Raw genomic sequence first — 27509 nt, 5'->3', positions numbered from 1 at the left:
AACATTCAAGGTTCAGGATCAATTTAATTATCATTATATAACTGGGACTGTTCAGCAAAATGATAGTGTAGTCCCTCTGTGCTACTTATTAAAACAAACTTGGATGACCAAATGTACAAAAACTATCTCAGGTGGGGTGCAGAGGGTGAATTGAGGAGTCTGGCTCCCTCTAGTGGTGTTATCAAAGAACAAAATTGTGGTAGATGGGCTACACTTCACAACTTTTTTCTTTTTTAAATCTTTCAAGGTCACCTCTACTGCATGTAGGGCAGATGACTGTCCACTTCACATCTTTTTAAGTGCATTTATTGCCTTTAAATAAAGAAAGAAAAACAGTATTTATTTATGTGTGGGAAATATTTGTTATTGGCTTTAAATGAGACAAAAAAACATCATTGTTAACATTTTTTTTATTGTTTTACATACTTATACACAGATCTAAATTCATACAAGTCTCAAACTTGCAACAAAAGAAACATCTCCTCTGCCACCAGAGGTTGACCAAGCCTTGTATGGGCCAGTATTGCACTCTGGGTAAATGTAGGCACCGTAAAGAGGCAAAAAACTCAGCAGGCATGTCACAGGAAAAAAAATCATGCAGCTTTTACACAGTACTCCGGTCAATAAAGCATGCTACAGACTGATCGGTATTAATCGTCTCGAAAAACCAAAACAGAAGAGATCTGGTAGCTGAGGTTGATCACTATAAAAGGCTGCAGGATACGCCTAGGCCCTTTTACATTTCATAACAAAATGTCCACTTTTGTGGAAGTGGGCTCATAAAAACAGAATCAATTTGTCATTCTACTTGGTCACTTAAATCTCTGATTGTAGCAAATCATTTTGTAGTGCTTGAAAAAGGTCTAAATGGATGACATGCTATGTGTCACACATAAACGCTCTTACAGAAAATAAGTTACAAATTACTTGGTACTCTGGCACATCTGAGATGTTGCTCTAGTTTTATCTGATAGTCGTTGCAGCTCAACATTCAAATTAATCCATGACAGTTAAGTACAGTTGATATTCCCTCGGTTGTTTCAGTAGTACAAGTCAGTCTCTATGGCTTTTTTCTCTTTTTAACGGCACCACTTCACTGCTGGAGGCCATCAAATCAATAAACATTATGCATGCTCATACACACATCTGTGTTTGCACGGAGCTGCAGAATGCAAAGCATCCGAAACTCCTGAAAAAATCTAAATCTTGTAGCGTTTAAGAGTGAAAATTTAGAAATATACAGAAAAGATTGTGTGCAGAAGTGGTTTGTAAAGCCTCAAGCATCTCAGGACGAACATCTGTACAGTTTTAGGGGGACACATATAGAGAGTATTTAAATATACATGTATATTTGGCTTTGCAGAGCCAATGATAAGGGTGTGTCCAGGCTCCACACCATCTCGTCTCCACAACCAGCTATTACAGTAGGTACAAACACATGAAGCTTTAATGACTTCAGCTGCTTCACCAGTGGATGTCCAAACTCCAGCAGTGGCTTCAGGAGTGTCAGGGCCAGCAGAGTCAGGTGTGTATTCATAAACGGCCGATCATGGAGCAGGGAGAGATTCAGTAGCTGTTTTAAGTGGCACTGAGATCAACTGGAACTTATTCAGTTTTATGGCAAAGCTGAAGAGCTGTGTGTGGAAGTCGAGTGCTCTTCAGTGGGAGGTTAAATCAAGGGAGATGAGGGGCTAGTGGTCAGTTACAGAAGACCAAGTGGACCTGCTGGCCGTAGAAGGGTTGGTTGGAGCGCTCGGCTACGGCCCGCCTGGCGATCTCCTCACTGGGGAAGGTGATCAAGGCCTCGCCGCTGCACTGGCCACTAAAGTTGTACAAGATGAGAACGGCGTCTGGCTGGAGCTGCGGAGGAAGAGAAACAGAAAACACACGAGACAATAAGCGGCACTTATTTTAATGCAGCTGCGCTGTGAAAACACCAGGGGGAGCCCACTGAGCGGAGGATGAACAATACACTGGGAAAGATAGTCTCATCAAACCGGTCCAGTTAGGTAGGAAGGAAAAAAAAGGGGATTAATGGGCAGAGCTTAAAGAGCAAAAGCAGAGTACATGCCGTTCCCTGAACTAAGCACATTAATTATACATTAGTTTGCATGCGTCCACATCCTGCATCAAGAATCAAGTTTGATGCAAAGAAAGAAATCAGTTTCTATAAGACATGCAAAGGTAAAAAAAACTAACAGGTAGACTTAATGGCTTTCACTGCTGTCATTGCCAGAGAATGACATGTCAGAGCACGAGAGAAGGAGACGGTGTTAGTGGGGAGAGCATTCAGGATAGCAATCACTGGAAAGAGTCAAGGCACTGAGGAAACCTTGGTCTGGTGGTTCTGTGAAGGAGTGCTGAATCAAGACGAACTGATAATAATGATAATTGTCACTGAGAGCAACACCAAAACTTTCAATATTAATCTCCCTGCACGGAGCGGGTGTCATCTTCTGAAAAGTTTCTGCACGTCAGGAACAGAAACAGCCATAAATCATCTACAGTAATTCATCTCGGTGGTGAAATTTATGACTGTGGAAGGACAGCTTTGGCCTGGAGTCAGTTCAGAGGACTGAATAATAAAGTCAGCAACAGTTCAATGTCCTTAATTAGTTATGCACAATATGTACCGGCCTGCTAAAAGGAAAGTTATATAAAGGAGAAGGAGCAGTAGAGCTATCAAACATTAAATAACCCATCTCTGCTCAGAAGCCTTTCCTACCCTCAGAGCTGAATAAACTACAGGTTATGAACTTAAAAATCACTTAAAAAAATCTGTATCATGCACCCCTATCTGTAGTTTTTACATATATTCTGTGTTAATATGTGTTGCATTATCCAGAGTCAGCACTCCTAACAGGCCTGCAGGAGAGAGTGTAGTTGCAAGGTAGATTATTTTGGGAAGCAGCAGGCGGACATGCCGGGTCGGGAGCTCAGAACCTTGATGGCTAGATTGGGCATTTGTGAAATTGGTCGGACATTTGGGAACTGTGGTCAAACTTAGTATAAGCATAGGTTGGTGATTTGCAGGTTTAAAGAGATTTATAATTTAGAGTGAGGCTGACACCTGCTACGTGTTTAAATATGCTGCATGTAGCCTTCAGTGTAGCATTATTAGAAAAAAATGTCACTTAATTTTCAAACAAACCTTATTACAGACATTATTCTAGACATCCTCACCAGCAAATCACCAACTCAGTGCTCACTGGGCAGTTTGATGCCAGTCCCCTCCTGCATGTTGTGCATCAGCCTGAACATATGATGATTTTTAGTTCTAGGAAATGCCCTCTCCATCCACTCCGGTTCTCCGGTCTGGGGGCTCTTCTTACCTTGGGGTGAGTCCCTAAAGACAGAGCCATTCTTTGGGCTGAATCAGACTCCTGGCCTGTTCGCTCATCTGAACCATGTTGCTGTACTCGTCAGGGGCGTACTACAGACAGCATAATAATGAACGCACAGTCAGGGTGGGAGCACTCCACATTGTTTCACACAGTTATTCTGTATACCAACAATAACACTCAAGGAGGACGATGTACACACATCAAACCAGAAACACACGCACACACCCACCAAGTACTGATTGGACAGGCTTGTTGTGAACCACAGTGATTAAGCATGAGACTGTGTGGTAAAGGACACCAGCACTAGTGTGAGAACTGTTTTCTCACCCTGAGCCAGTGTGAGAGACACTACTGCAGCCAGAAAAACACACACTCACTCCATCAAGGATACAATTACTGTAGTTCAGCCAACAGTCAGGCCTGGAGTCAGTCAGACACCCCCACGCACGCACACACACGCACACACACACGCACGCACGCACGCACGCACGCACGCACGCACACACTTGAAATTATCCTTCAGTAGGTAAAGTCCTCCAATGTGCGACTGAAAAGAAAGTTGTTATTTGGTGTGAATGTCATGCTGGCTGCCCCCTACAGTAGGATTCTCTCTTCCACACACTCTCTCACACACATTATACAGTAAAGGGGTTGTACCAGCACTAAATGACATAAGCCATAAAGACCACAAGCAGACCCAAGCTCTGTGCCACAACAACAGCGCAACACCTCCACCTCCTCCCTCCCCAACTTGAGAAACTGTCTGGAGCCACACCTGTTAGGGTTCATACCTGCTTCAGAGGACTCCACCTAATTTGGACTGGCAGCGTAAAATACGGGAAGCACAGAGAAGGAGGGGAGCACAAGTGCACACATGTCCCTTAGTGAAATACTACTGTGGTGTGACTCTGCAATACAAAGCACGAACGATGACTCTTTCTAGCTGCCAGGTTGTGAGCTCAGTGGTCCAACAGCTCCAGGCTTTATCACGTGGGAAGACTCAAACCTTTGACAGCGTTTAAATTTACCATCATTATTAAGTAGCTGCCCCGAATAGGTAGCACAACTTGTGATAGTGAAGTGATAGTTCGGGTCTTTTGATGTGGGGTTGCATGAGGTACTTATCCTTTATCAGTGTACCTGCAGATGCCCGTCACCTTCCCCCTGTGCGGAGAAGCAGAGCATTGTGCTTCTTAACAGTACCGACAGAAAGGCGTATTTTAGCCACCTAAAAGAAGGCCCACCTAAAATAATATATATCTGTTTAAGTGTACATATTTTTAACATTTGTGATGCTCAGATCTGCTGTGCATAGGAATCAACCGTTGTACGGTTGAGGGAATGTAGTGTCAATGGAAAAGGGTTAGGGTTAGGGTTAGGTGTCTGACAGCAATATAAAGCACCAAAAATGTTTAAAAGATAGCGTACGCTTAAACAGATTTTTTTTTTTTTAAATTTTGGGTGGGCCGTCTTTTAGGTGACCAAAATACATCTCGCTGTCGGTACAATGCTCTGCTTCCCTGTCAGTGCTACATGCTACTTCTCAGTAGAAGTCCCGTAGCTTCTCTAGGGGGAGAAGCTGACGGTCATGTACTGAAGATAATATACTGACAAGCAATAAGTACGTAATAAAAACCAAAAGACCTGAACTATCCCTTTAATGTTACACTGCACTGGGCCATCTGGAGCGAAGGTGCAGCTTAAATCCAAGCATGTAACCATTTTGCAACAGTGCGACAATCACTCATATTGTTGAAAAGTAGTTATTTTACATGCAAACCAACCTGTATGACTGTAGAATAAAAAAAAACACAGAATATATCATTTTCTGGTAAGTTTTTGCAGTATATGATGACAAACTCCTTTATATCTGTGCCTTCATTTCAGCGCTACATCTACTGACCTGGTATCCCTGGAAGAAGCTGAGAATGTCTTTGACTCCAGTGTTGTAGGGCAGACCCTGCATCCTAATCAGGGCGCCAGGCTGAGGCATCACAGAAGAGGCGGCGGCTGCAGCGTGGTGCGGCTGGGCTGCCACTGCTGCTGCCACTGCTCCCGGTGGAGCTGCAAAGTAGCTCACTGGTGAGGGAGAAACTGGAGGGCTGGAGGAAAAAAAGGAAGCAAGAAGTTAGAGAAACACAGAAGGTACAAATAAAAGGGAGATACTGTTTTCTGACCAAGCAGCTAGTTATAGCTGATGGTGCACTAACCTGGGGTAGTAAGCTGTGTAGTTCATGTTCATATTCATGTACAGGTGTGGATGAGGGGGGTAGTAGGCCAGAGCGTGAGCAGGGTTGTGTGTGGTGGTCTGAGGAGGTCTGGGAGCTGCCAGCAGGGGGGGCTGGTACAGAGCAGCCTCAGAGAGCATGGCAGGTGGGGTGGGGAAGGCAGCGTAGGCAGTGGGGGGAGAAAGACCTGCAGAAAGAGACACAGATACTGAATATATACACAATGTCTGCTCCACTACATGATGTGTTTCAGTGCACGCACAGACCTGCCAGTAGTAAAGTGTAGTATGGAGAAATATACGTATAGTTACGACATGATGAGTGGGGATTTCAATGTGTTACAATATACCTCCTACTGTGACACCACAATGAGTCATTATTAGTGTCAGGGTTTAGATTTTAGTCAGTTAAAGAAGTCATGACAGCATGAGAAATACACCAATTCTTTCTAAAAGGGAAGTTCAAGCTTCTGATAAATGAAGACAAAACCAATGAAGTAATTAATCGACATTAAATGTCACCTTTTCTTGGGAAAAGTCAAACATTACCTAGTTACAGTATCTCCAATGTGAGCATTTTACTGTTTTTCTTGTATAATTATAAATGGAACAACTTTACGTGGACAAAACAACAACGCCGAAGAGGTCACCTGGAGCAATTCTCATTATTTTATGATGATATACAGACAACTTACTGATCAATCAATCAATCTATAATGAAAATTATCATTAACTGCAGCCCTAGCATTTGACTTAATTAATTATAATATTTAACTTAGTAATTAATTCCTCTCACTGCCCAGATTTGGGGACACAGTGACACTGGTAGCCACAGCTGCTGTACGTAAGAGCAGACAACACTCATTTTAAGTTATAAACATATATCGCAAACTTATATTCTGTTAAAGAAGCTCTGCAAGATCTAACATTTCACTGTCGGCCTGTTTCATCTTCAATTTTACTTTCAAATAGGTCATTTAGATGATATATACAGCAATGAAGCTGATTATCAAAAAAGTTATTAGACGTCCAAACCTGTAAAAGTAAGACCCAGGTTGGTAAAAACAACCCAGGTTTTTCCAGTCCGATGTGTTATTAAACACACAAACACGTATTTATTTACAAAGCTAACTGTGTCCTTCATGCTGCTATACTGACAATGCAAACACACACAAATGATGGTATGGTTTTATTTACATACAAACAGCCACCATCTGTGGGAGGCTGTGGGCAGCTGTGGCAGGATGAAGTGTACCTAGGTTAGTCAGGGTGAAACTACGTGCCTAAAGAAATAACATTAAGCTTAATTCTAGTCAAGATTACAGGTGAAAAAGTAAAACCACACAAATCTAAGAAAAAAAGGTGATCATTTTAATGATCATTAAAAACAAACAAGCACAGAAGGTCCTTTCTTGCGGCTGCGAATCCTAATCTAATCTCCAGCACCAAAAACAGATATGAGGCATAACGGAGCAAAGTACACAGTTTGAAATGCAAGTTTTAACCAGAGTGTATGCAAATCTGAGGAAGGCAGAAATGTGGCTCTGTAGTATAGATATTATAAATGAGAAACCAGCGAACTGCGGTGTGCTGAAAATATTCAAATAATTTCATATGTAACTTTCAATTTCTAGGCCAAATAAGTTTGCATGAAACCAAATTAACTGGAGTTCAGTGGCACAATGAAGGCATAAAATATGTCTGCCTACTCGTTCAGACAGCATCTCTCAGGTGCATAAACTGTTTTATACAACAAACATTTTTCAATCAAAAAACACCACTATTGACAAATGGAAAGCAGGGAGTGGAGTTCACTTACAGGGAAGTTTGCAGGGTGGAGGGGAGAGGCCGCTGCGGTTCAGGGTTCCTCCCATCAGCACAATGCTCATCTCCTCTGTGGAGCACTGGAACACCTCGACATAACGGTCCTTCATGGTCTTTTTATGGCACTTCTGGGACACTATAAAGGCCTTGTCAGAGGACTTCATTTGGATGAAAGCGTCACCAGAGGGTCGACCCTGCAGAGAGGACAGAGAAAAACAGAATAAACAAAGGATGGTGAGCAGAAAACAGCAGAAAAATTAGCTGAAGTTTGGTGAGATCCAGGTTTTACAGTTTTCTTTTAATCTACTTCAAAACTTTGAATTTCTCCAGACTGTCCACTACATTGATTTCTGGTATTAAAGTCATATAAGTGCCTGAGCACACCAGCCCCCACCAGTCTGACCTGTTGGTTGAGAACCATGTGAACTCCATGGGGTTTGATGTCAACAGTGTGCTCTCCCATGAACTCCAGGATATCTTCGATGCCGGCAGTGTAGGGCAGGCCACGGAGGCGGACGCAGTCGCGAGTGCTGCTGGCCGCTGGAAGGAAGGAAGGCGAGGCGAGGACTGGGACAGGCACAATAGGTGAAGGAGGCAGTGTGGAGATCAGAGGCGTGGACATATAACGGTTCAGGACCTGGCAAACACAAAAAAACGAAGGATGATGACAAATCAAAAAGACATTAGTACTATTGTCTTCCTACAGAACTTTTAACACTGTTTACAAACAGCAACTAACAAATCCTGCATATTATACCTTTAAAAATGAAAAAGGTTGAATCAATTATGACGTGTTGCACAACTGAAATGAAGCTTAAACAGAAATAAGCTGAAGGACAAAAAGTCGACCGCAGTATCTCCGAGTGAAAACAATATACATGTACACATATACATTGTGCAATGACAATGTTACTTTAGATTGTGCAAACTCTACAATCATCTGATTTATTGTATGCCTTGACTGCTCACTTTCCTTGTTGTCATGACATCAGTTCTTGTGAAAACTTTCAGACAGAGGAAGCAGCTTTTATAAATCTCAGCCCAGAGTAGAAAGGGAACTTTTTCTTGAATGATTCATTAATGACAATAAGGCATTCTCAAGAGCCTTAATAGCAAGAAAATACAATGAATGGATTTGTCTACATATTTTTCATGATTAGTTTGTTAGATATTAATAAAGTAGTGAATGGCTGTCAAGATAAACAAACAAAAGCAAGGTCGTGTCTAAAATAGAAAACCACAAGTTCCCCTATTTGTATTCCCAGTTTTAATGTTATTATGAAACAGACATTTCTGGAATTACACAAAGCCTGTATAAAATAAGTAAGGGAAGCTTAAAATCACTTCTTCAATTTAAAAAAATGACCAGTTTGTCAGCACATTTCCCCAGCAGCAGTTTTGTGTATCTGACATCTGACAAAACTTGCAGCTACAAGATGTCTCAAGCTCATAAAGATATAGATATAAAAAATAAAAAAAATCACCTGTTGCACCTCAGCCGCAGTACTCCGAAACAGCTCGATATACCGCTTCCCCAGGATCTGCTTGTGCTTCTTCAGGGCGTTCTGGGCGTACTCTTCACAAGAGAAAAGCACAAAGGCATCTCCAGTGGGTCGTCCATCAGGGTACTTGACAAAGAGAAGACCCTCAGCATCATCTGTCACTGGGCTCTCTGGACCGAGGAAGGAAAGCACTTCCTGTGGTGTAGCAGTGAACGGCAACCCCCGCATACGGATTATCACCTGGTTCTCTTTAGAAAGGAACTGGGCCACTTCGTTTGATGTACCTGGTGTCAGAAGACAGCAATGATTAAATACACTGCATCATAAGACCACTCTCAGTGACACTCACCATTTTGTTCTCAAGCAAGGTTGATATTTTTCATGTGGTTGTTGGCTGTACTCTGGATGTTAACAATCTCACAATGACAATGCATACATGCAAATGTTTGGCAGGTGTAACTGCCGACCAACCTGGCAGGCTCAGGTCGAGTCCAGGATCGTCTGAGCTACGAACTCTGAGTTTGTACCAAAACTATTTTTAATTATATATTCTGCATCCCGTTTGTTGTATCTTTAATGTTATGAACCATTTCAAGATGTGATATATTGACATCTTATGAAAACTGCAATGTAACAGGGCAACAAAGCAGCAGGGAAAAAATTCAAAAGTGGGGTTTGTGTTGGCAAACTGGCTAGTTTGCTACCAAAAAGTGTCGCACTGTCTTTGCCCACTGATGTGTGCACAGGCACAGCCAGCTGAGCTGTGTCAGATTTTTCACACAGCTTTATTCCCCAACCTCAATAAGACTGCATTTGGTTTCCAGTGAATTTCCTATGTTTATATCATGTTCCTCTCCCCCAGATTGGGGAAAGACTTGTGAAAACTAAGAATATGTCAATGTAAAAAGGCCGTGCAAACGGGCTGTAAACACATTTTATTGTCCTATATTGGAGTCAACCCTTCAATTTGCAAGTAACTTCATCTGGTGTAGTGCCAACTGACCTCAAGTCACACAAATGTATACATACATTTGCTAACAGTGCCATGTTTAGTTGTCCCTGTTCTTTCTACTATTTACCATCTACTGTATGGTAAAAAGGTCAAACAAATCCTCAAATTAAACAGATACAATACAAAACAGCAATGACGCTGCCTGACACACAAATGTTTGGTCTGTACATTCACAAGTTTACTGTGAACTACTTTCATTTTCACTGATAAATGCAGCTGTATCTTGTCTGCCTGTATTTGCTTAAAGTCCAATGTGCTGTCAATCTGTACTGATCTTAACTCATCTGAGTAAAGTCCACAGTCAGACTGGCAGCCACTGTAAGTTATCTGCTCTGAGCGACTGTGTTTCTTTGTCTGCTATCTGTGTCCTGTGTTACTGCTGGCTGCTGCTCTATGGTCCAGAGGCCCCGGGCCCTGCCTTTGTCTCTTCACACCCCCTTTGTACCAGCACTGAGCCAGTCCTTTCACCGACCATCAGCCTCCTCTCCCTCAGGGGAGTGGAGCTTGAGGCCGGACTGAACAGGTGAGCTGCTGTTAGTCGAGAGTGAAATTTCTCTCCAACTGGCCTCTGTAGGGTTGTGCTGGGGGTGAGGTGGTGAGGAAGGGAAGTGGGGGAAGCTCCTCACAAAGCGTCTTTCATTAGTCCAAGATAAGCTGCTAGAGAGTCACTGGGATGAGGCAAAGACACAGGTAATAGGAGAGAGAGAGCCAGAGCGCAAATGAGAGCCCTTCTTTTATGGTCAGTAAAGAGCTGCTCTTTTACAGATGTGGAAGGGTCTTGTTTTTCCTCAAAGATGCGGGAAAGCCATGAAATAGAAGTCTGCCTCACACTAACAGAAAACCTTTCACCACAAGTCTTCATACAAACATGGAGAGAAGATAAAAGAGAAAAAAAAAAACTGAAATCTGACCTCCAGCGATCTTGAGGAATTCCTCTCCTGTGGCTTTGTAGACCTGATAAGACAGGGGGAAACTGGATTGAGCCATAAAGAACTTTTCAGCTCATACAGATGCAACATATACTCTGTCTTCAGACCGACCGTGACAAGTCATAGATTGTCTCCTCTCATTTATATATTTATTTTAGAACACAGAAAACAAAATTACAGCATGACTGAACAAGAAGTAAGGTCTAAATCTGACCTCGATGTAGCGGCTGCCCATGTGGTGCTTGTGACGCTCCAGTGCGAGATCTCTGTGTTCTGAGTTGATGAAACGAACTAAAGCCTCGCCATTCCTCCTGCCTTGAGCATTAAGACACAGGGCCACACCACCCCTGAAACACAGGTGCACAAACACATGCATCAGTACGAACGCAGTTAATGATATGCAGCCATGGTCAGGAATAAAGCGACAGGTATTTGATGGTATGGTTATCAGGACTGGGCTCAGCAGGAATACCAAGGATCTTGTCATTTTCGTTCAAGAAATAGTTTGTCATTTAGGGATTTTCTTTTTTGCATTTCCTTTCCCGTATTTAGATTAGGGGTTTGTTACCAATCTCATGTCTGTATGGTAAATATGTAGCTGTAGCCAGCAATACTGGTAGTTGGATTTTTTGCATTAAAAATGTAAAGTACCTTTGTGGCCATGGCATTAGCATTTAACAGTAATCTTGGAAGATTCCCCTTGACATTTTGACAAAAATCAGAAATGTCAAGGCTAATTTTCCAGTCACAGATGCAAAAGTGAGAGCAACAGCCTTTTAAAAAAATATCCCACAAAGCTACAAAAATCAGTCTGAATTATTTTGCTGCAGCATAATTTTGAATAAACTGCACTGAAGTAATTTGGCTGTTTGAAGATGCCATCAAGTCCAACATACTTGGCAATACTGAGGCCTTTAAAGAAGCGAGCGATGTCCTGGTCTGATGACTGCCATGGAAGCCCCCGTGCTCTGATCACCGTCTCACTGTCCACCGGCTCCGTCTTACTGCTGAGGATAGAGGAAAAAATAGTAATGACATTCTGACCTTATTCAAAAAAGAAGAATACAAGAACATATTATTAAAAAAAACAAAAAAACATCCATCCAGATGACTGTAGCCAACACAAACACTCTTGTTAAATTCGAACAAATCGTCCACAGACTGCAGACACAGAGACCACTCACAGTAAGTGCTTAACACAGTAACGCACTCCCATGATTAAATGTCAGCAGGTTGTCAAGGTGATAGGCTTTTGACTGTCTGAGAGCAGCAGGATTTGGTGTGCTGCTACTAGATAGCCAGGTAAGCACTTGATGGCGAAGTTGGACAGCTTTAATAACACACTTGTGGTTTCTGTGTTGCTGTAATCAATGCTGAGGGCCTGAGGTGTGACTGGAGGGGGGTTGTCAGTGTGTAAGCTGTAACACTGCTGGCTAACAGGTGTGGAGGAACACACACAAAGATGGAGTGAAATAAATATACATCTGTTGAAAAGTTCATACGTACCATGTGCCGGAATCAAACTTGTACTTCACTGTTTCAACACAGGAGAAGTTGTGATCTAAAAAAGAAAGTTGCAAGACTGAGTCAACAATGCTCTATCTTTACTGTAGTGAACAGGTTCACCCTGCCAAGCAGCGTGTGATTTAAGCCTTCTGCATTCCTGCTACCGATCACACCCAAGGACACACTTGTTATTAAGGGGGTAAAGCCAGAGGCAACAGCCACAGTCAAGATTGGAGATTTCAGATCAAAGTTTGATTGATTGCCCTGTCACATACCTGGAGTCATCTTACATCAATGCAACAGCACCACCTACTTTACAGTCTGGCTTCAATGATTGAGTACTTCTGGCTGATTAACTAGAACAATGTTCACTGATCAACAAACTGCCACACCTTTTAGTTAAACATGATCTTTCTTTCAACATTTGGGCTTTGCCCCAGTTCCCATCAAATTAAAAAAACGTATAACAAGGCTTGTGATACAATGCAAAGACTACAGTTCTGCAGTCACAGTACTGATTATGAGAACCCAAACCCTCAGCTAGCCAAAGCTGGTTAACACACACACTAATGAGTGCTTGTGAACAGTGCATGCCACTTCACTGGTCTTACTATGGGCCTGATATTTTCTGCTCTGAGTCAGCTATAAAACAGTGCCATGGGAGATCCATTCAGCATCTGCTTCAATGTCAGATGGTGTTAGGTGCAAATTCACTTACTGTAGGGCTCAGCCAGGATGCAGAGTGTCAGCTGCACCATGCTCCTCACCTCCCTCACCCCCATCGACTGCTCTGACACAGCAGGAAGACCAACATCTGCACGCACAGTTAAGGATACTGACCAGTTTAAACTGCTTGTTATGTATGACTATGTATGACTTGTCAATGTCATGCTGCCAGGATTTTGTGCATGCATCCTTTTAGTTTATATAGTCTGTAAATACAGTCCTGCTTGTCAAAGGAATGTACATTGTATTTCCTTCCTTGAAATATAAAGTTAAAAGATCCAATAAGATACAACTACAAACATAGTTTTAGTGCACAGGCTTGTAAAGGATACACTCCAACATGGAGGAGAGTTCGAGCTTCTGCACAGGGCCAGCGTTGGGGCAGCATTTGTGAAACTCCTTCCTCACGTCCACAAACGTAAAGAAACATTCAGGAAGGACAAGATTCTGAAGAAGAAGAAGAGGCAAAAAAATCCCCAAATGATTCAGTATGAAAGTTATGGTAATCTGGTAGACATTTAATACACCAGGAAGCTAAGAGGGATTTCCAAAGAAAACATGCATGTTGACATTATCTAAGTCAGTGTTATAAAGAGGAACACAAAGGGGAGGAAAACATAATTCAAAAGAAATTCATTACATCTTAACAGGGCTCAACGTCCACATTAATAAGACAAAGAAAACACATCCTTCACATGATATTCATCTCGAGCACAATTCTAGAAATTAACTAGTTATACATGATCAGGGTTCATATAAGGTTTATGACACACTATCATGTAACTGGAGCCATAAACAGAGAAAGCAATAACCGGTTTGTTTAGCGTGGTTACTGGTATTCCAACATTTTAATTTTTCAAATACTGGGACAACATGTGACGGCAGTCTTGTTGCGGGAAACAGTGGGAACTATTACCTTTTTGGAAGCTTCGGGGTGGAGGGCCTGTCGGATGATGAGGGGACTGTTGACACACAGAGTGTAAGAGCTTCTGCCGAGACATTTCAGTTCTGATGACACCGACTGCTGGAACTGCATAATGAAACACAAAAGCAGAAGAAAAGAAAATGAAAAATACATCTCAGAATTTTACCTACCACAACAAAACTGGACTGTCAACATCTGACTATCCCTGAAGAGTGAATCTTTAGAGAGAAAGAGGCACTTCATTTTGGATTGGATTTACTTCCCCTTTAATTTACATTTAGTGACTTTATAATATATCAACACGGGTCAAGTATCTGTTGTGCAAACATCATCCACTATGTGAAAGTGATGATGACACAGTGGACTCAAATCTAAAAAGGCAGACAAGTGAAGGTGGTGCCGTGTTTGACATTTGACTGTGTGTTTGTTTCTCATTAGACACGAGGCTTGTCCAACAGGTTTCAGTGTTTGCCCAGTGAGAGAGGGAGCAGACACAGGAGACGAATCATCACACAGCTAATCACCAGGATCACAGTTGTCTCTTAGCGTGATCAAGAGTCACAGCCAGACAGGACAAAAGAAAAACAACTCATACAGGTCCAACCTGTTGTAAAATGCAATGGCTACAACACCCAGTCCTAAATACCAGCAACTCCCACATATGCATGTTTATTTGTAACTACCACATTCAATGAACCCCACTGCCTTTGTTGTGTCAACCTGTTGTTGGCACCGTTTCACTGTCACCACTTCAGTATCAACGTACACTGAGGCAAATGACATACGAGGTCAGATGACTACATTTCTGAGAATGTATTACATCACAAGGTTTTAGATGATTCATCTCCAAGACAATCTTCAAGTTTAAATATTCAGTTTTGTAGATTGAAAGCTGTGTCAAGTCCACTCGAGGCTCAAAACAGACTTCACACATCTATTTCATGAGCCAGGTGCAGGTAACAACCTCTCCATTAATTTGGTTGACATTGGACATCTTTTCTAGTTGGAGATGTGTGCATCATAATATTGCACAATATCGACATCTCGAAACCCTTCTGTGTCATGTTGGCTCAAATGAAGCCTACTGAGACATAGCTTTTGCTCGTGTCCTTGGCCACTTTAGAAATGTACATTTTTCCCTTCTTCTTCCCTGAGCCCTCAAAGTCCCCCCCTAACTGCACAATTAGACTGTCTGGCTGTGGGACCACCTAAAACCCAGAGCTGAAGAGTTTCACTTGGCTACTGGCTATATATGACAGTCCTTCAGACAGTGAGAGAGTATTAGAGGTGCGTGTTGAGGCATGCTCCTTAACAGTCAGTGAGAAATGCAGGGCTATTTGGCAACACCAACCAGTTGCTGACAAGGGAACAAATGCTTTGGGGTTAGATTAGGGGGGGTTTTAAGGAGGTTGGACTAAAACCTGAAAGAATCAATAATGAGAAAAAAAAACTGCTCATGTATTTTCAGTGGGTCCTTGAGCACCAGCACCTATAAAAGATCTCTGTCCACTGAGATTTGGCATTGTTCTCTTCAAAACTAAGAATTTTGTAAAATCATTTGCATAAAATTCCTTTGCTGTCGTGTAACAGTGAGTGGCTGATAGTCATTACCATTCTTTCAATTGTTTCTTTCACAATTTTCTGCGCTAATGTCATCAGCTACCCTTCAAACGTCAAAAACACGGAAGCAATTTACACGCACAATTTCTAAAAATGTTACCATTTGTTTTGGTAAGAAGGATAACGGCAACATATCATGAAGCACCTCAGAGGTCTTGCGTATGATGGTTTTACTAGTGAGTGACTGTATCGCGGGGGAGGCAGAAGGTTCAGTGTGTCAAGGTGGGAAGCTCCAACATGTGAGAGTAAGCTGCCAATCAGCATTACACAGACTCTGTTGTTGGGGAAAACAAACTAAGACAATACTGGCTCCTTTTCACATTCGCTAGAAGCTACTGAATAAGTGAATAGCAATGTTCTCGTGGTGACTCGGATCCAATACGGGTTACTTATTGACAGGGTCGCCAGAGATAAACCGTCTATGAGAACGGTGGGTCCACATGTATATTTTTGATAAAAGGATGTACCACAAGCTAAAGTGTGTATGTAACCACGATTCTTAACTTAATAATTATTTTTCCTAATTAAAAAGGTGGAGCACAGAGACAATTTGTGAAACATTGTACACAGAGACAGATTTGAATGACCTCATTCCTGATTGAGTCAAGACTTCATTTATTGAATGAGGTTGCATGTGTCTGAAAGCTCATAATACCAATTTAATCCAACATAATAACTAAAGATTTCATTGCTATGATACTCCAAAGTTCTGCAGATTAATTGAGCAGCACGTTTAAAAAGCACAGCCATACTGCACAATTTCATGTTTACAGTGATAACAGGACTAATGTTTGCTCATAGTTGTGCATGCAGCTCCACCTTGAGCAATTACTAAAGCCGGATTACTGAGAGTAAAGCAAATGTTTTAAAAGAAGTGCCGGCGCACCCTCTCCCTTTCTCCTCCATGTCAAAAACGACAGCAAATATGCTGACAACTTCACCCCAGAGCACTGACGCAAACTCATGAACAGACCACAGAAAAAGGTGACAGTGCTTCTACCTTAGATTAGCTACATTTCTTTTTCAGTGAACGTGACAGATGTGGTAGTATCTGTAATTTTGCTACCAGAAACCATGCAAAGAAAAATCCAGCTGTACTACTAAAACATGTTTTTATTCCAATGATACGATCATTATCATGCCTTACTGGCACACTTGGCTCTCCTGTCAAAAACAAGCTGCTCATTCCCAGTTATGATGTGATAACCCATGTCACACTATCTTTACGATAAACGCCATTTTACTATCTGAAGAAATGAAGTCTTTCGTTTCAGATCCAATCAAAACTCAAGATTCATTTCTTCAGAATTTTTTCAGGACTCCCAAACGACAGGTACACCAATTTCTCTCAAACCAACTTTCCATCTCACACTACCCTCTGAAAAGCATTTTCACAGATGTGGGGGAGGAAGTGGCCTTTGAACATGGCCCTATCAGCATTTGCTCTCCAGTGTAGCCGGACTGTTTGTATGCAGAGGTGAGGTAGGCTGGTAGTGACTGAAACAAACTCCGATAAGAGCAGCAGGGAGTGTCAGGGCAGTCCCAGAGGTAACCGTTTGAGGCACCTAAATCTTAAAACACACACTACAGCACAAAGGAACGTCTCATGACATGTAAGAGTTGTGCGATGCTTGCAGTCAGGATGATGGATAAAAAGAGTGTGTGGTGATTTGAGATATTTCACTGAATTTCCATGAACGTTACCATTAGTAACTGTGGCTGGTTTGCTCTTTGCATACTTTCTTAAGTATCTCTTAACCCAGTTTCTAAAAAAAGTTTTGTTTTTTTTTACATTCTCACAGCACAAGAAAATCACCAACAGTGGATGACAGAAAAAACAAGGTATAGCTGTACGTGCCAACTGGAATCCATATGTCTATAAGTGAAACAAAACATTGTTATGCTAACAATAAGTTACCAGTGTGCGTACACTTCACAAACACGCAGACTGTGAGGAGCCTGATCTCTCACCACGGCATGTCTAGTCAGCTTCAAGCTGCACTGTCATATACAGTATACTAAGTTTTTGTGCTTAACTTTGGAAGTGTATTTCAGATTACTGTACAGTTACACATGAGTGCAAACATGACTTTAAAGTAATCAGGTTATTTTAAGTGCAGTACATTTCTGTCAGCTTCCTCTCACAGTGCGGTTTCTCCCACTAACTTGCTTTCTTGTGTGAATGTAAACATAGTCATTGTCGCAACAAGCACAAAAGTCACTGTCAAAATTCTTTCAAGATCTTCCTTTTGTAGGGACCTTAACCTGACAGAAATCTTTAGACACTTCCAGCAGAGACGTGCAGGTTCATAAGACTCAGATATACACGTGTCATCTTTATGTAGTCTTTCGGGAAAGCGTTATAGGCCTAGCAGGGTATGTTTTCCACTGGGGGCGACAGCAAACGTGATGAATCTCGTCTTCATTGTTGAACAACCACCATTGCTGATGAAGCTCTATATGTGACGCAGGCAGAAATATTCACTGTCCTTTAAAGTTTTATTCAACGACTTTCTTCCTCATTCTCCGACTCTCTCCAGGAAGTTTTAGTGACAGGTGACCGAATGAACCGCACCGTCACCTTGAATAGAATTACGGATGTCTCTGGGTTTGAACATTGTTGGAAATATTTGGGATAATGTATGCACCCCATTGAACAAAATATAAAACAAAAGGTCTAGCTGTTTTTAGACATTTTAATTAAAAAAATCTTACATACAACATCTTTAAAATCCAGGCTTTGTGAATCACTCTTAAATGTGATTCATCGTGTTAACCATGTCACAACCCAGTAGTCAGCATTTCAAGTGCGGCCTAAAACAGTTGAAAAACAGTTACGTGGTGAGTAAGAGGTTGCAATGTTTCAATTTCACAACATCAACAACAACAACAACAGGGTCAGTGACCTCTCACATCGCAACCATCAGCCTGTGACATGCTGTCAGCGTCTCAAACTAAAGCACAAGCCTGTACAGTCATCAATAGCCACACTGAACAGCAGCTGTGACACGCACACACAACGTGATATAATGGTCACAGCTACAGTCATCATCTTACGCGTCAGTCTATTCTGACAGAGCCCTGATTCATGTTACTGAGCATTCACACTTCCTGTGTTCTTTAAAATGTCTGTTCTTAAATTGATTACGGTCAAAATTAATATGTAGGATTTCCACAAAAAATGTTGACTAGACCCATGTTTTATCCCATGCTTCCAACAATCAAAGAGTCAGAGTGAGGAAGGAAGACGGCCAACTGGCTAGCTAGAAACTCTATGGTTTACTGTGGTTTACTTTTTTTTGCTCAGTCGTAGATAGTTTTTCATCAGCAGTGTTGGGTGTTTAACAATAAAGAGAACAACTACCACGACCCCACGTGACTCGTTAACATCACCCTTCGTCCTTTGCCATTGTTTTGAATGAGACCCGTAGTGGCAGAGATTACAAACTGCATTTAAAAAGGTGTGAAGCTTTTTTTTAAAAAAAGAAATACTAGATCTTAATAGCACATTAAGCAGAGGACAAATAAGGAAATGGGACTGAAGATATCCTCATGTCTATTCTCCAACTTGAAAATAAACAGGCACGGTGTATACTTGTCAAATTTTATTGAGGATCAGTTTGTGCATGAGGGCTTTATGCAAAACAGTAGGACAAGTGACTGACTGATGTGGCACAGTAAAATTGCACCAACATGCAAAATTACAAATGCATTCTCAGATCCAAAAGCATGCATAACAGAAGCTCAGAAAATTAAATATTCACACATCACAACGCTCTGAAGTTTAGCAGGCAAACTGTTCAGCAGCCGAGTGTTAAACAGCCCTGCCAAACTCTCCGGCCTTCTCTACCTTAATAAATCTTTCACCAAAGACATCTGACAGATGTCCTCGGGGACTGACCACAGGTCAATACGACAGGCCCACCAATAAGAGGCAGCTGCTTGTTTCCCCTCTATCGGTAAGTAAGCTGGAACGGGCTTCATCAAGTAAAGAAAGGACGACATGCTTCTAAGCTTCAGTTCTATAGAACTACTGTCTGGAAAAATGTCTATTTTCTTTTTTTCCCCATGTATCAACAAGGATAAAAGTAATCTTAAAACGACCAATAGGGAGAGAAAGTAACTGGTGAGACAAAGGTATGAAAAGAACAAACTGATTGCTGGGTTAATATTTGAAGGTTCAGCACACAAACTGAGCCACAGTTGAGCTGAAGTCTTAGCAGCTCTACATGAGACACAAATGACTTCAGCTTTTAGACCAAACTCCCAGGAAATTTTAACTGTTTTAAGCGTCCCGTTCTCATTTCTACGAAGCTCTAGAAAGATTTTTTCAATTGATCACCCAAACTAACCTGCTTGTGCATGCAAAGCATTCAGAGCATGGCGGCACTGTGTCAAACCAAACACACTGTTCCAGCAAGATAATAAATGGTTTTCAAACAACAAAATACAGGAGGGGTGGGAAAGGTGCAAAACATGTTAGGCAACATAAGCACTTTTGTCAAAACACATCTCTTGACACGGAGGAACCAACAAGAAAGATCTTGGCTGCACAGAAGTGCCGTAACCAACCACTGAGGACGAAGCCCAGGATCTAAACGCCTCCCCTCCCGTCTGTCCTGCAGCCTAAAACAGAGGTGCGGTCCCAGGTAAACATTCCCCTTTCCAGATGTCTGCAGCACGCATCAGGCCAAGACAAGACTAGACCTGCGACTCCTTATCTCCAGATGCCTCGGGGCTCTGCCTATCCCAGCCCGTGAGCTCCTACAAACTGTCAGCAGAGTTGAACTGTCAGGGCCGAAACCAATGACACATCTCCACCAGGTGGGAGACCACTTTTCTTAAAAAGGTCACCAGGGAAATTTGACACTCCTCACATTAATGCCAAGTCAGGCTTGTCACGTCTCATCTCGCTGCTGGCGAAAACTGTCAGAGGAAAGTTGATTTAATTAACTCCTGAATTGCTCATAGTGTCACCAAAGCAGAGAGAGATTTTTACGAGCTTTTGCTGTGGTTTTAAGGACTTTTAAGGCCTTTTTTTTTTTTTTTAGATGGAAAATACCCATCACATTTAGCACTCACCTGTTGCAGAACTTTATCCAGAGGCTCAGCTTTGACAATGTCGTCCAGAGTCAGTCCTGTCTCCTCTTTGCACTGGTCTGTCAGCTCCAAAGTGTCTGGCTTGACAAGACATCTCTGAAGCTTCCCAACCTGTGGAGGGATTTAACGTTTCATGGCACAGAATACAGCTTGGAAAACACACCAAACAAACAAACGTGCTAACTGATGTCAAATTACAGCCCCCCACATTCAGGAAATGAACTTTTAACAAAAAAAAGTCAAACAAACAAATTGACAATGTAGTTGCAAAAAGCACTTAATTGTCAATAAAGCGTTGTTTTAACGTGAAGCTGACATGCCAAACCAAAAAGGTGTGTTTTTTTTCTCCTCCTCACCTGCTTGTTACACTTTTTTAGTCGCACACCTGTCTTATTAAAAAAAAAAAAAAAGGTGAGCTAACAAGACGGCGGCCAATTGATGTAGCGTTAGCTAGCATGAGAGGAAAAAGCAGGCTACAGAGAGCACACCATGTTGATTTAAATGTCAAACATATTGTTCCACTACAGGTAGACACTATGCCACAAACACTCTGGGTACATAAGAAACCGTACAACGAACGAACAGGTCAGAAAGGTCCGTACCTTTTTCTCATGTAGGTCCACAATTTGCCACACCAAGAGAATTATTTCCCTCTCATCCGAACCCAGTTTACCCCCATTTGCACCAGCTGTTGCCCCAAAGAACACCACCAGAGTATCACTGTGCGAAGCCATCAGGGACCACAAGGGTAAAAACTACAATTAAAGCAAAGATTAAAATAAAAATAACACGAGGGTTCACCTTTTTCCAAGTGATAAGAAGAGCGAACAAAAGGACTGGAAACTCAATTGAAGGTAAACGGAGAGAGGGGAGAAAAAAAAGGGGGGGAGATTATTTTCAGAGGAGCCACGAAAGAGGTTTGCGGTCAGAGACTCTACCTGTTGAAGTACTTGAGTGTGCTCTATCCAGAGATACTGGTTTAACTGGTAAAGAAGGGTGGAAATCCGTGTTTCCTTCACACGAACTCCATAACAAGCCCCGCAGTTTTTTTTTTTTTCCTGAGTTACCTGTGTGGCTCGGCCTCTGCGCGAGGAGAAGCCCCACGGGCGTCGTCCATTGGCTGGTTTGGAAAGGTGAGGGCGGGACGCTGGGGTCAGTGCTGTGCTGTCATTGGTCGGAGCTGTTGAATCAGGAAGTGGACCGGCAAAAGTAGGGAGTACCTCCATGAGGTTATACTGCTGTTTCACAGTGATAGTGGAGGGCAAATGAACAGACCAGCCACATGCAAAGTACCCGCAGAGATACACCTGCAGAGTGTTGGCGCATGTGAAAGGTTTTATAAGTTTCCTTTCAAATGAGTTTTGTAGGCCTGCTGCATCAAGTGATGACTGAATTTGACTGCCTTTTTTCCAAATAGTTTACACAATATGGAGCTGTTGGAAACTGTTTTGTGGAGCCTGTCCTGTCAGTTTGTTGTCTGTCCTATACCTCTTGTCCCATTGTCGGTGTTACATTTTGAGGGAACAGGGTAGGCCTGTCTGACCTTTTTTTAATTTTATTTCGTCAGAGAAAATTTGCTTTGTGTGTCCATCGTCTGTGTTTCTTTCTCATCTTTGTAAAGGTAGTATTTTATCCCCAAAATACTGTACACACAAATAAATTTACTAAAGATGCATTGCATTTCATGGAAACATCTAAGGTAGGTATGGTGCAATGATAATTGTCCTGTCCAACATAATTGCGATTCATGATATTATTCCGATTATCATCAAAATCTTCTTAAAACTTTAAAATAAAGATGAAAAATGGACTGTACATGAACAAGATGGACAGCATTCTCAAGTAGTTCATGTGAGGATATTCACAAATTCACCATGATCAACTTATTGTGAGTGTTTAAATAAAGAGACAGAAATCTTTTATCCTCCCATCCCTAATCTGAGGTCTACTTAAGGATACATGTTGCAGGAGTGGGTAACAAAAATGAGAATTATATGTTGGAGCCCATACAATGATAATACTTTCTGGCTTCCTCAATGCAATGTTCTGCAAAAAACTGCAATGTCATAGTCATAGTCTGAATTACTCTGTGGTAAAAAAAAAAAAAAAGCAAAATTGTATGCACGAACCTTATAAGGTCATTATTCAGTAAATGTTTGAAGTTGTGGGTAATTGCTACAGTGCCATCATTGGGAAGACTTGCCCCTATTTACATTAACTTGGTGACATTTCCGTAGGTTTGCTTACGGTAAGGAAGTTTTAGGTAAAAGGAAGAAGGAAAGAAAGAAAAACACATGCAGGTAGAGAGACAGAATAAAGAACAGTTGAATGATCACACAGTAGCATCTAATTTATTGTGCTTATATGTTTTATGTGTTGATCTTTATTCATTCTTTTAAAACTCTTAAACTCTTTTCTATAATGTAACTATCACTGTGAGGGTATTCTTTGTTTTTTTCCCCTTTTTTTTCTCTTTTGTATGGCTATATATTCATCTAAGAGCAGCTTTCTTGTTTAAAATAAAATGCCACTTCAAAAGAACCAGAGTTTTCAATAACTTCACAGGTCCTTACTGGCTCGCTGGAGTTTTCACTAGTGTTTGGCCTGGTTCCCAGAATGCCATGTATTGTTGCTCACTGACACTCCCATCTCTGCCTGCTATGGGCCAGCAGACTGCAGTGAATGTGAGGCTTTTTGTCTCTTCACCTCTTTTCACTCATTTAAATCCCTCGATCTGAAATCCCAGTGTCTCCTTCCTTATGTGGAATCGTTCTCCCCAGTTGAACCAGTCTGATTAGTTGCGGGACAGACTGGGAACACTTCAGCTGAAATCCTAGACACAAAATGATACTCCCCCACAACAACAGCAAAGAACCTGTATCTTTGTGACAACACGCAGGCATGCTTATACATGCAGCAAACTGACAAGCTAAGTCTTTCTCTCAGCAGGTGTAATCGGTATAAAATACAATTTTAGGAGCTATTACCGCACCCAGAAAGAAAACTTCAGCTTCAGCGTTAGTTGTAGCTACATATGGTGTGAGGTGTTTTCGGGTCTTGTACCGAACCAGTGGCAGAAACGGTGTGTAAGGCCAACCAACGCTTCTCAGTGAACTTTAGGGATAGCCAAGAACCATGTCTCAATCATCCGCTACCTGTGGTCTGCTTTTAGCTGGAGGAAGTTTTGGTTACATTTAAAAGGGTTAACAGTAATCTGATTACAAAAATGTGATTGCTTATACAGTTGGATAACTATGAGGCAGGTTTTGAAGGCAAGAAGTGATCAATTTACTGTATGTCACAGTATGTTAATAGGCTCAATACTAAGAGTGAGTGCTTACATTGTTTTCATCTTCGTAGCTGATTAGGCATCAATATTTCACTGTGGGTGGATACTCATAATGAAAGGGAGTTTGTACGCTAAGCATATACCACAAGGCTGTTTGTTGTCTCGTGGACATGCTGCTTCCTCATTCTGTGAGAAAGGGTCCAGCATGTCTCACGGTCAGCTCAGCTTCTTGTGTGATCTCATCCATATCTTTTCTGTCACACCCTTTTCTTTGTAATTTTCCACTGTCACAGTCAAAATGATCCTTACTCAATAATGTTCAAGAGGTGATGAGCGACGTCTAAGACGGCTTCATTCAACCCCTCAGTTCACATCATTATCGCAGTGAGCCATCTCTGAAAATCAGCAGTCTGGTAGTTCTTTCAAAAGCTTGAAGATCTTTTCATGAGATAGTTTTGAGGGATATTAAAGTGAAATAAATGTCACTGACTAATCCCTGGATAGATACCTTTAAAAAAAAGACAGATAGTGAGCTAAAAACATATTACTATTATTGTGACACCATGCTGAAATGGTGTCAAAACTCCATGATATAGCTCCACTGCCATCTACTGGTTGAGTCAGTTGGTGAGAACAAATTTGTTGTAGTCATGGCAACATACATTGCTATATGTCTTACCAACGCATGCATTTAGAAATATCAGTAAATAAGCTGACGCTGGACTCTCTCTCTTAAAAGTGCGGGTGAGAGCTTTCTGAGACTGTGACAAACATTAAGACATGATTCCGCTTTTTGCTGCTCAACAAAGGGAACATGCAGTTTTTTATTTTGCAATCTTTTCATCGAGAGGAAGTTGAAAGCATGACTGTCGCCTATAGTGGAATACCAAGACAATTGTTTGTTAAAAACACTTTTACAATCGGTGTAGGTTTGGGGCTTAAAAAAAAAGAAAACAACAAAAAAATGCAAGCGGTGAGTTGTGAACAGTTTTGTGACAAGAGTTCACAATCACACAATCAGACAGAGTCGGTGATATCACAGTTTTTTCCCAAGACAGCAGGATTGAAAACTGTGTCAACAGTGTTTTATAAGTCTTGTCTAACGCTTTCTGCATCAAGCTGTAAGACAAACTTTAAAGGTAATTGGCAACCACAGGATTACTAAATAAAGACCTATTGTGCTCTGTCTAATCTTGTTACCACACTTACAATAAAAAAACTACATCTGAAACAGAATCAGTAACATCAATACACTTTCCCTTTGTTGGCATCAACATAATACTGAAAGTATTATTTACATAACTGTACTTTGAGACAAGAGTCATAAAGAATTGTTTATTTCGTACTATTTATGAATAGCATATGGCGTAAATCAAAGTTAAAAATATATAACATATTTATAAATATACACTCAACATTTTAAAAAATACGCTTTTTAACAACATGAAACAGGTCATTTACAGAGTCGGATAAAACACTCAGGACAATTTGTCTAAAACAGTGACTTTAGGTATTTTAATTACATGTAAATGTTTCATCTAATTTAATTACACAAGTTCAATGTAATGGGTCAAATCATGTTGAATCAGTGCTTATAAATTTAATCACAATGTGTGACTTATTACAGGAGATACAATGACCCATTTGAAATGCATTGCTTTTGTGTATAAAACTTGAGTCTTAAACACAGAATGTAGAAGTTCCTGTTAACTTTATATATAACAATTCAATAAACACATTAGGTTTCTGTATAAGCCTGCATTTATTTAATTTAACAGACTAAGTTATTTAATTCATTCATATTTACTGGACATGATAGAAACACGTTGCATTAAATGTGACCCTTGACATTGAACTTGTGTAATAAAATGAAATGTGTTAAGTGTGAATATATATGTATGAATTCTGTAATTTAAATATTTAAAGTCAATGTTTTAGACATAATTTCTGGAGTGAACTATGGCAGACTGACTTCCTGTTCATCACGGTTCAAATTTAAGACAAACTGAGCTTCATATAATCCAAAAACATACATACAATATACACACGAATATCTACAGAGAGACACACAGTACGTACACCATAGACTTCCAATATCAGGATGGATTATTTTCACACATTTTTATTAATATGTCCATCTGGTCTTTTGACTCAGACACACACTGAGAGCTGTGGGTCTGATTGCTGTGTCGTTTGGACACAAAGGACACCTCTCTGTTGCCCTCACCTGGAGAGGTGCTGGAGATGTGGCGGAAGAGCTTCTGGATGCCAGTGTCACGCAGGGAGCTCCTGAAGGAGCGAGCTGCGAACATGTAGAGGATGGGGTTGATGGTGCTGCTGATGAAGACCATGGCTCCGGCGATGAAGGCCATGGTGCTCCTGACACTCTCAAGATTCTCTGCTGTTTTGTTGAAGGAGTCTTGAGTGGCCAGGATGACAAGTGACAGGACGTTTCCTATGTGATGAGGCGTCCAGCAAATGGCAAACACAACCACCACACTGGCGATCAGGACTGTGGACTTGCGCTTGGACTTGAAGGTCATCTGAGTGATGCGGCTGCACAGGCAGCCATAGCAGACCACGAGGATGGAGAAGGGTAGTATGTAGCCCACAAGAGTCTCCAACAGCAAACACACCAGCTCCTGGGTATCAGAGGAGTACTCCCGGAACAGACAGTGCTCCTCACCGGCCTCCTTCCCTACAATCTGAGTTGGGATGACAGGGATGCTGAACAAGAATGCTATTGTCCACAGAGCCAGCAGGACTTTATCCAAAGCTTTTTTCCTCTTCCAGCCAGCTGAGGCAAAGGGATAACGCACAGCCACAAAACGCTCCACGCTCATGAGAGTAATGAGGAAAACACTGCTGTACATACAGGCGTTGATCACGTACACCATGGCTTTGCAGGTGGCCTCTCCAAACACCCAGGACTGGGCCAGGGAGTAGATCCACACAGGCAGGGTGATGAGCACCAGGAGGTCAGCAGCAGCCAAGTGCAGGATGAGCACCACAGTGTGGGAGCGCTGCTTGACGTGTCTCAGGATAGTCCAGATCACCAGCAGGTTCCCCGGAGCCCCCACCAGGAAGGACAGGCCCAGGATCACACAAGCTATTGCTGTCCCACCATCGAACTCCTCAGGAGCCATATTCGGCGTAGTCGAGTGGTTCATACTGCAAGTGTATGTGCTGACAGCGGTGTCTGCATGAAAAAGAAAAAAATAAAGTGCTGTCCAAGCAAGTCTTCACTTCCCTTTTAGAATAGACTGCACAGGAAAGGGGTTTCCTCACAGGGATATTTGAGACACACTGAGGTGATTCATGCATGCGTCATCAGTCATTTTTTCACCTCAGGGCACATATGAAGGTATTAAAAGACGTGTGGTCGAAGTGATTTAGAAAAGAGTTTCAAATTAGAAATGATCTCTGATGCGTCAGCAGAGAGTAAAAGTGTGAGAAACTCAACAATTTAACAGATGTCTGTATAAGGACAAACTTTGTAAAACTT

General features: G+C 41.6%; 2 protein-coding genes across 3 annotated transcripts; both read right to left on the bottom strand.

The window, feature by feature from the left end:
* Positions 1–392: 392 nt before the first annotated feature.
* Positions 393–21737, bottom strand: esrp2 (epithelial splicing regulatory protein 2). Of its 2 annotated transcripts, none has more exons than XM_073464192.1 (16): positions 21654–21737; positions 21318–21470; positions 20698–20826; positions 13987–14100; positions 13403–13517; positions 13063–13158; positions 12345–12399; positions 11735–11845; positions 11053–11185; positions 10821–10863; positions 8880–9181; positions 7799–8032; positions 7391–7589; positions 5555–5759; positions 5248–5446; positions 393–1860 (listed from the first exon to the last, which is right to left on the bottom strand). In XM_073464192.1, the coding sequence occupies exons 2-16, from the start codon at positions 21447–21449 to the stop codon at positions 1699–1701; spliced, it is 2229 nt and encodes a 742-aa protein (XP_073320293.1). In that variant the 5' UTR covers positions 21450–21470; positions 21654–21737; the 3' UTR covers positions 393–1698. The 2 variants fall into 2 exon arrangements, with proteins under 2 accessions (XP_073320293.1, XP_073320294.1); XM_073464193.1 differs by adding an exon at positions 3333–3433 and having other exon boundaries at positions 1772–1860; positions 21318–21736.
* Positions 21738–25325: 3588 nt separating this feature from the next.
* Positions 25326–27507, bottom strand: LOC140994330 (leukotriene B4 receptor 1). The gene has a single exon (XM_073463902.1). The coding sequence runs from the start codon at positions 27172–27174 to the stop codon at positions 26101–26103; it is 1074 nt and encodes a 357-aa protein (XP_073320003.1). The 5' UTR covers positions 27175–27507; the 3' UTR covers positions 25326–26100.
* Between the last annotated feature and the right edge of the window lie 2 nt (positions 27508–27509).

Source organism: Pagrus major, chromosome 4 (assembly GCF_040436345.1).
Source record: "Pagrus major chromosome 4, Pma_NU_1.0".
Classification (NCBI taxonomy): Eukaryota; Metazoa; Chordata; class Actinopteri; order Spariformes; family Sparidae; genus Pagrus; species Pagrus major.
Note: the sequence above shows the minus strand (reverse complement) of the source record. Positions and strands in the feature narration are given on the sequence as shown.

Bases quoted from the DNA above. Each gene is read 5' to 3' on its own strand.
- esrp2 (XM_073464192.1), bottom strand. From the start codon at position 21,449: ATGGCTTCGCACAGTGATACTCTGGTGGTGTTCTTTGGGGCAACAGCT. The intron at 11,186-11,734 runs GTATGTTGGACT...CCTGTGTTTCAG, and splicing joins AAAGGCCTCAGTATTGCCAA to GGGTGGTGTGGCCCTGTGTC. The intron at 10,864-11,052 runs GTCAGATTTAGA...CTGTCTTATCAG, and splicing joins TGGGCAGCCGCTACATCGAG to GTCTACAAAGCCACAGGAGA.
- LOC140994330 (XM_073463902.1), bottom strand. From the start codon at position 27,174: ATGAACCACTCGACTACGCCGAATATGGCTCCTGAGGAGTTCGATGGT.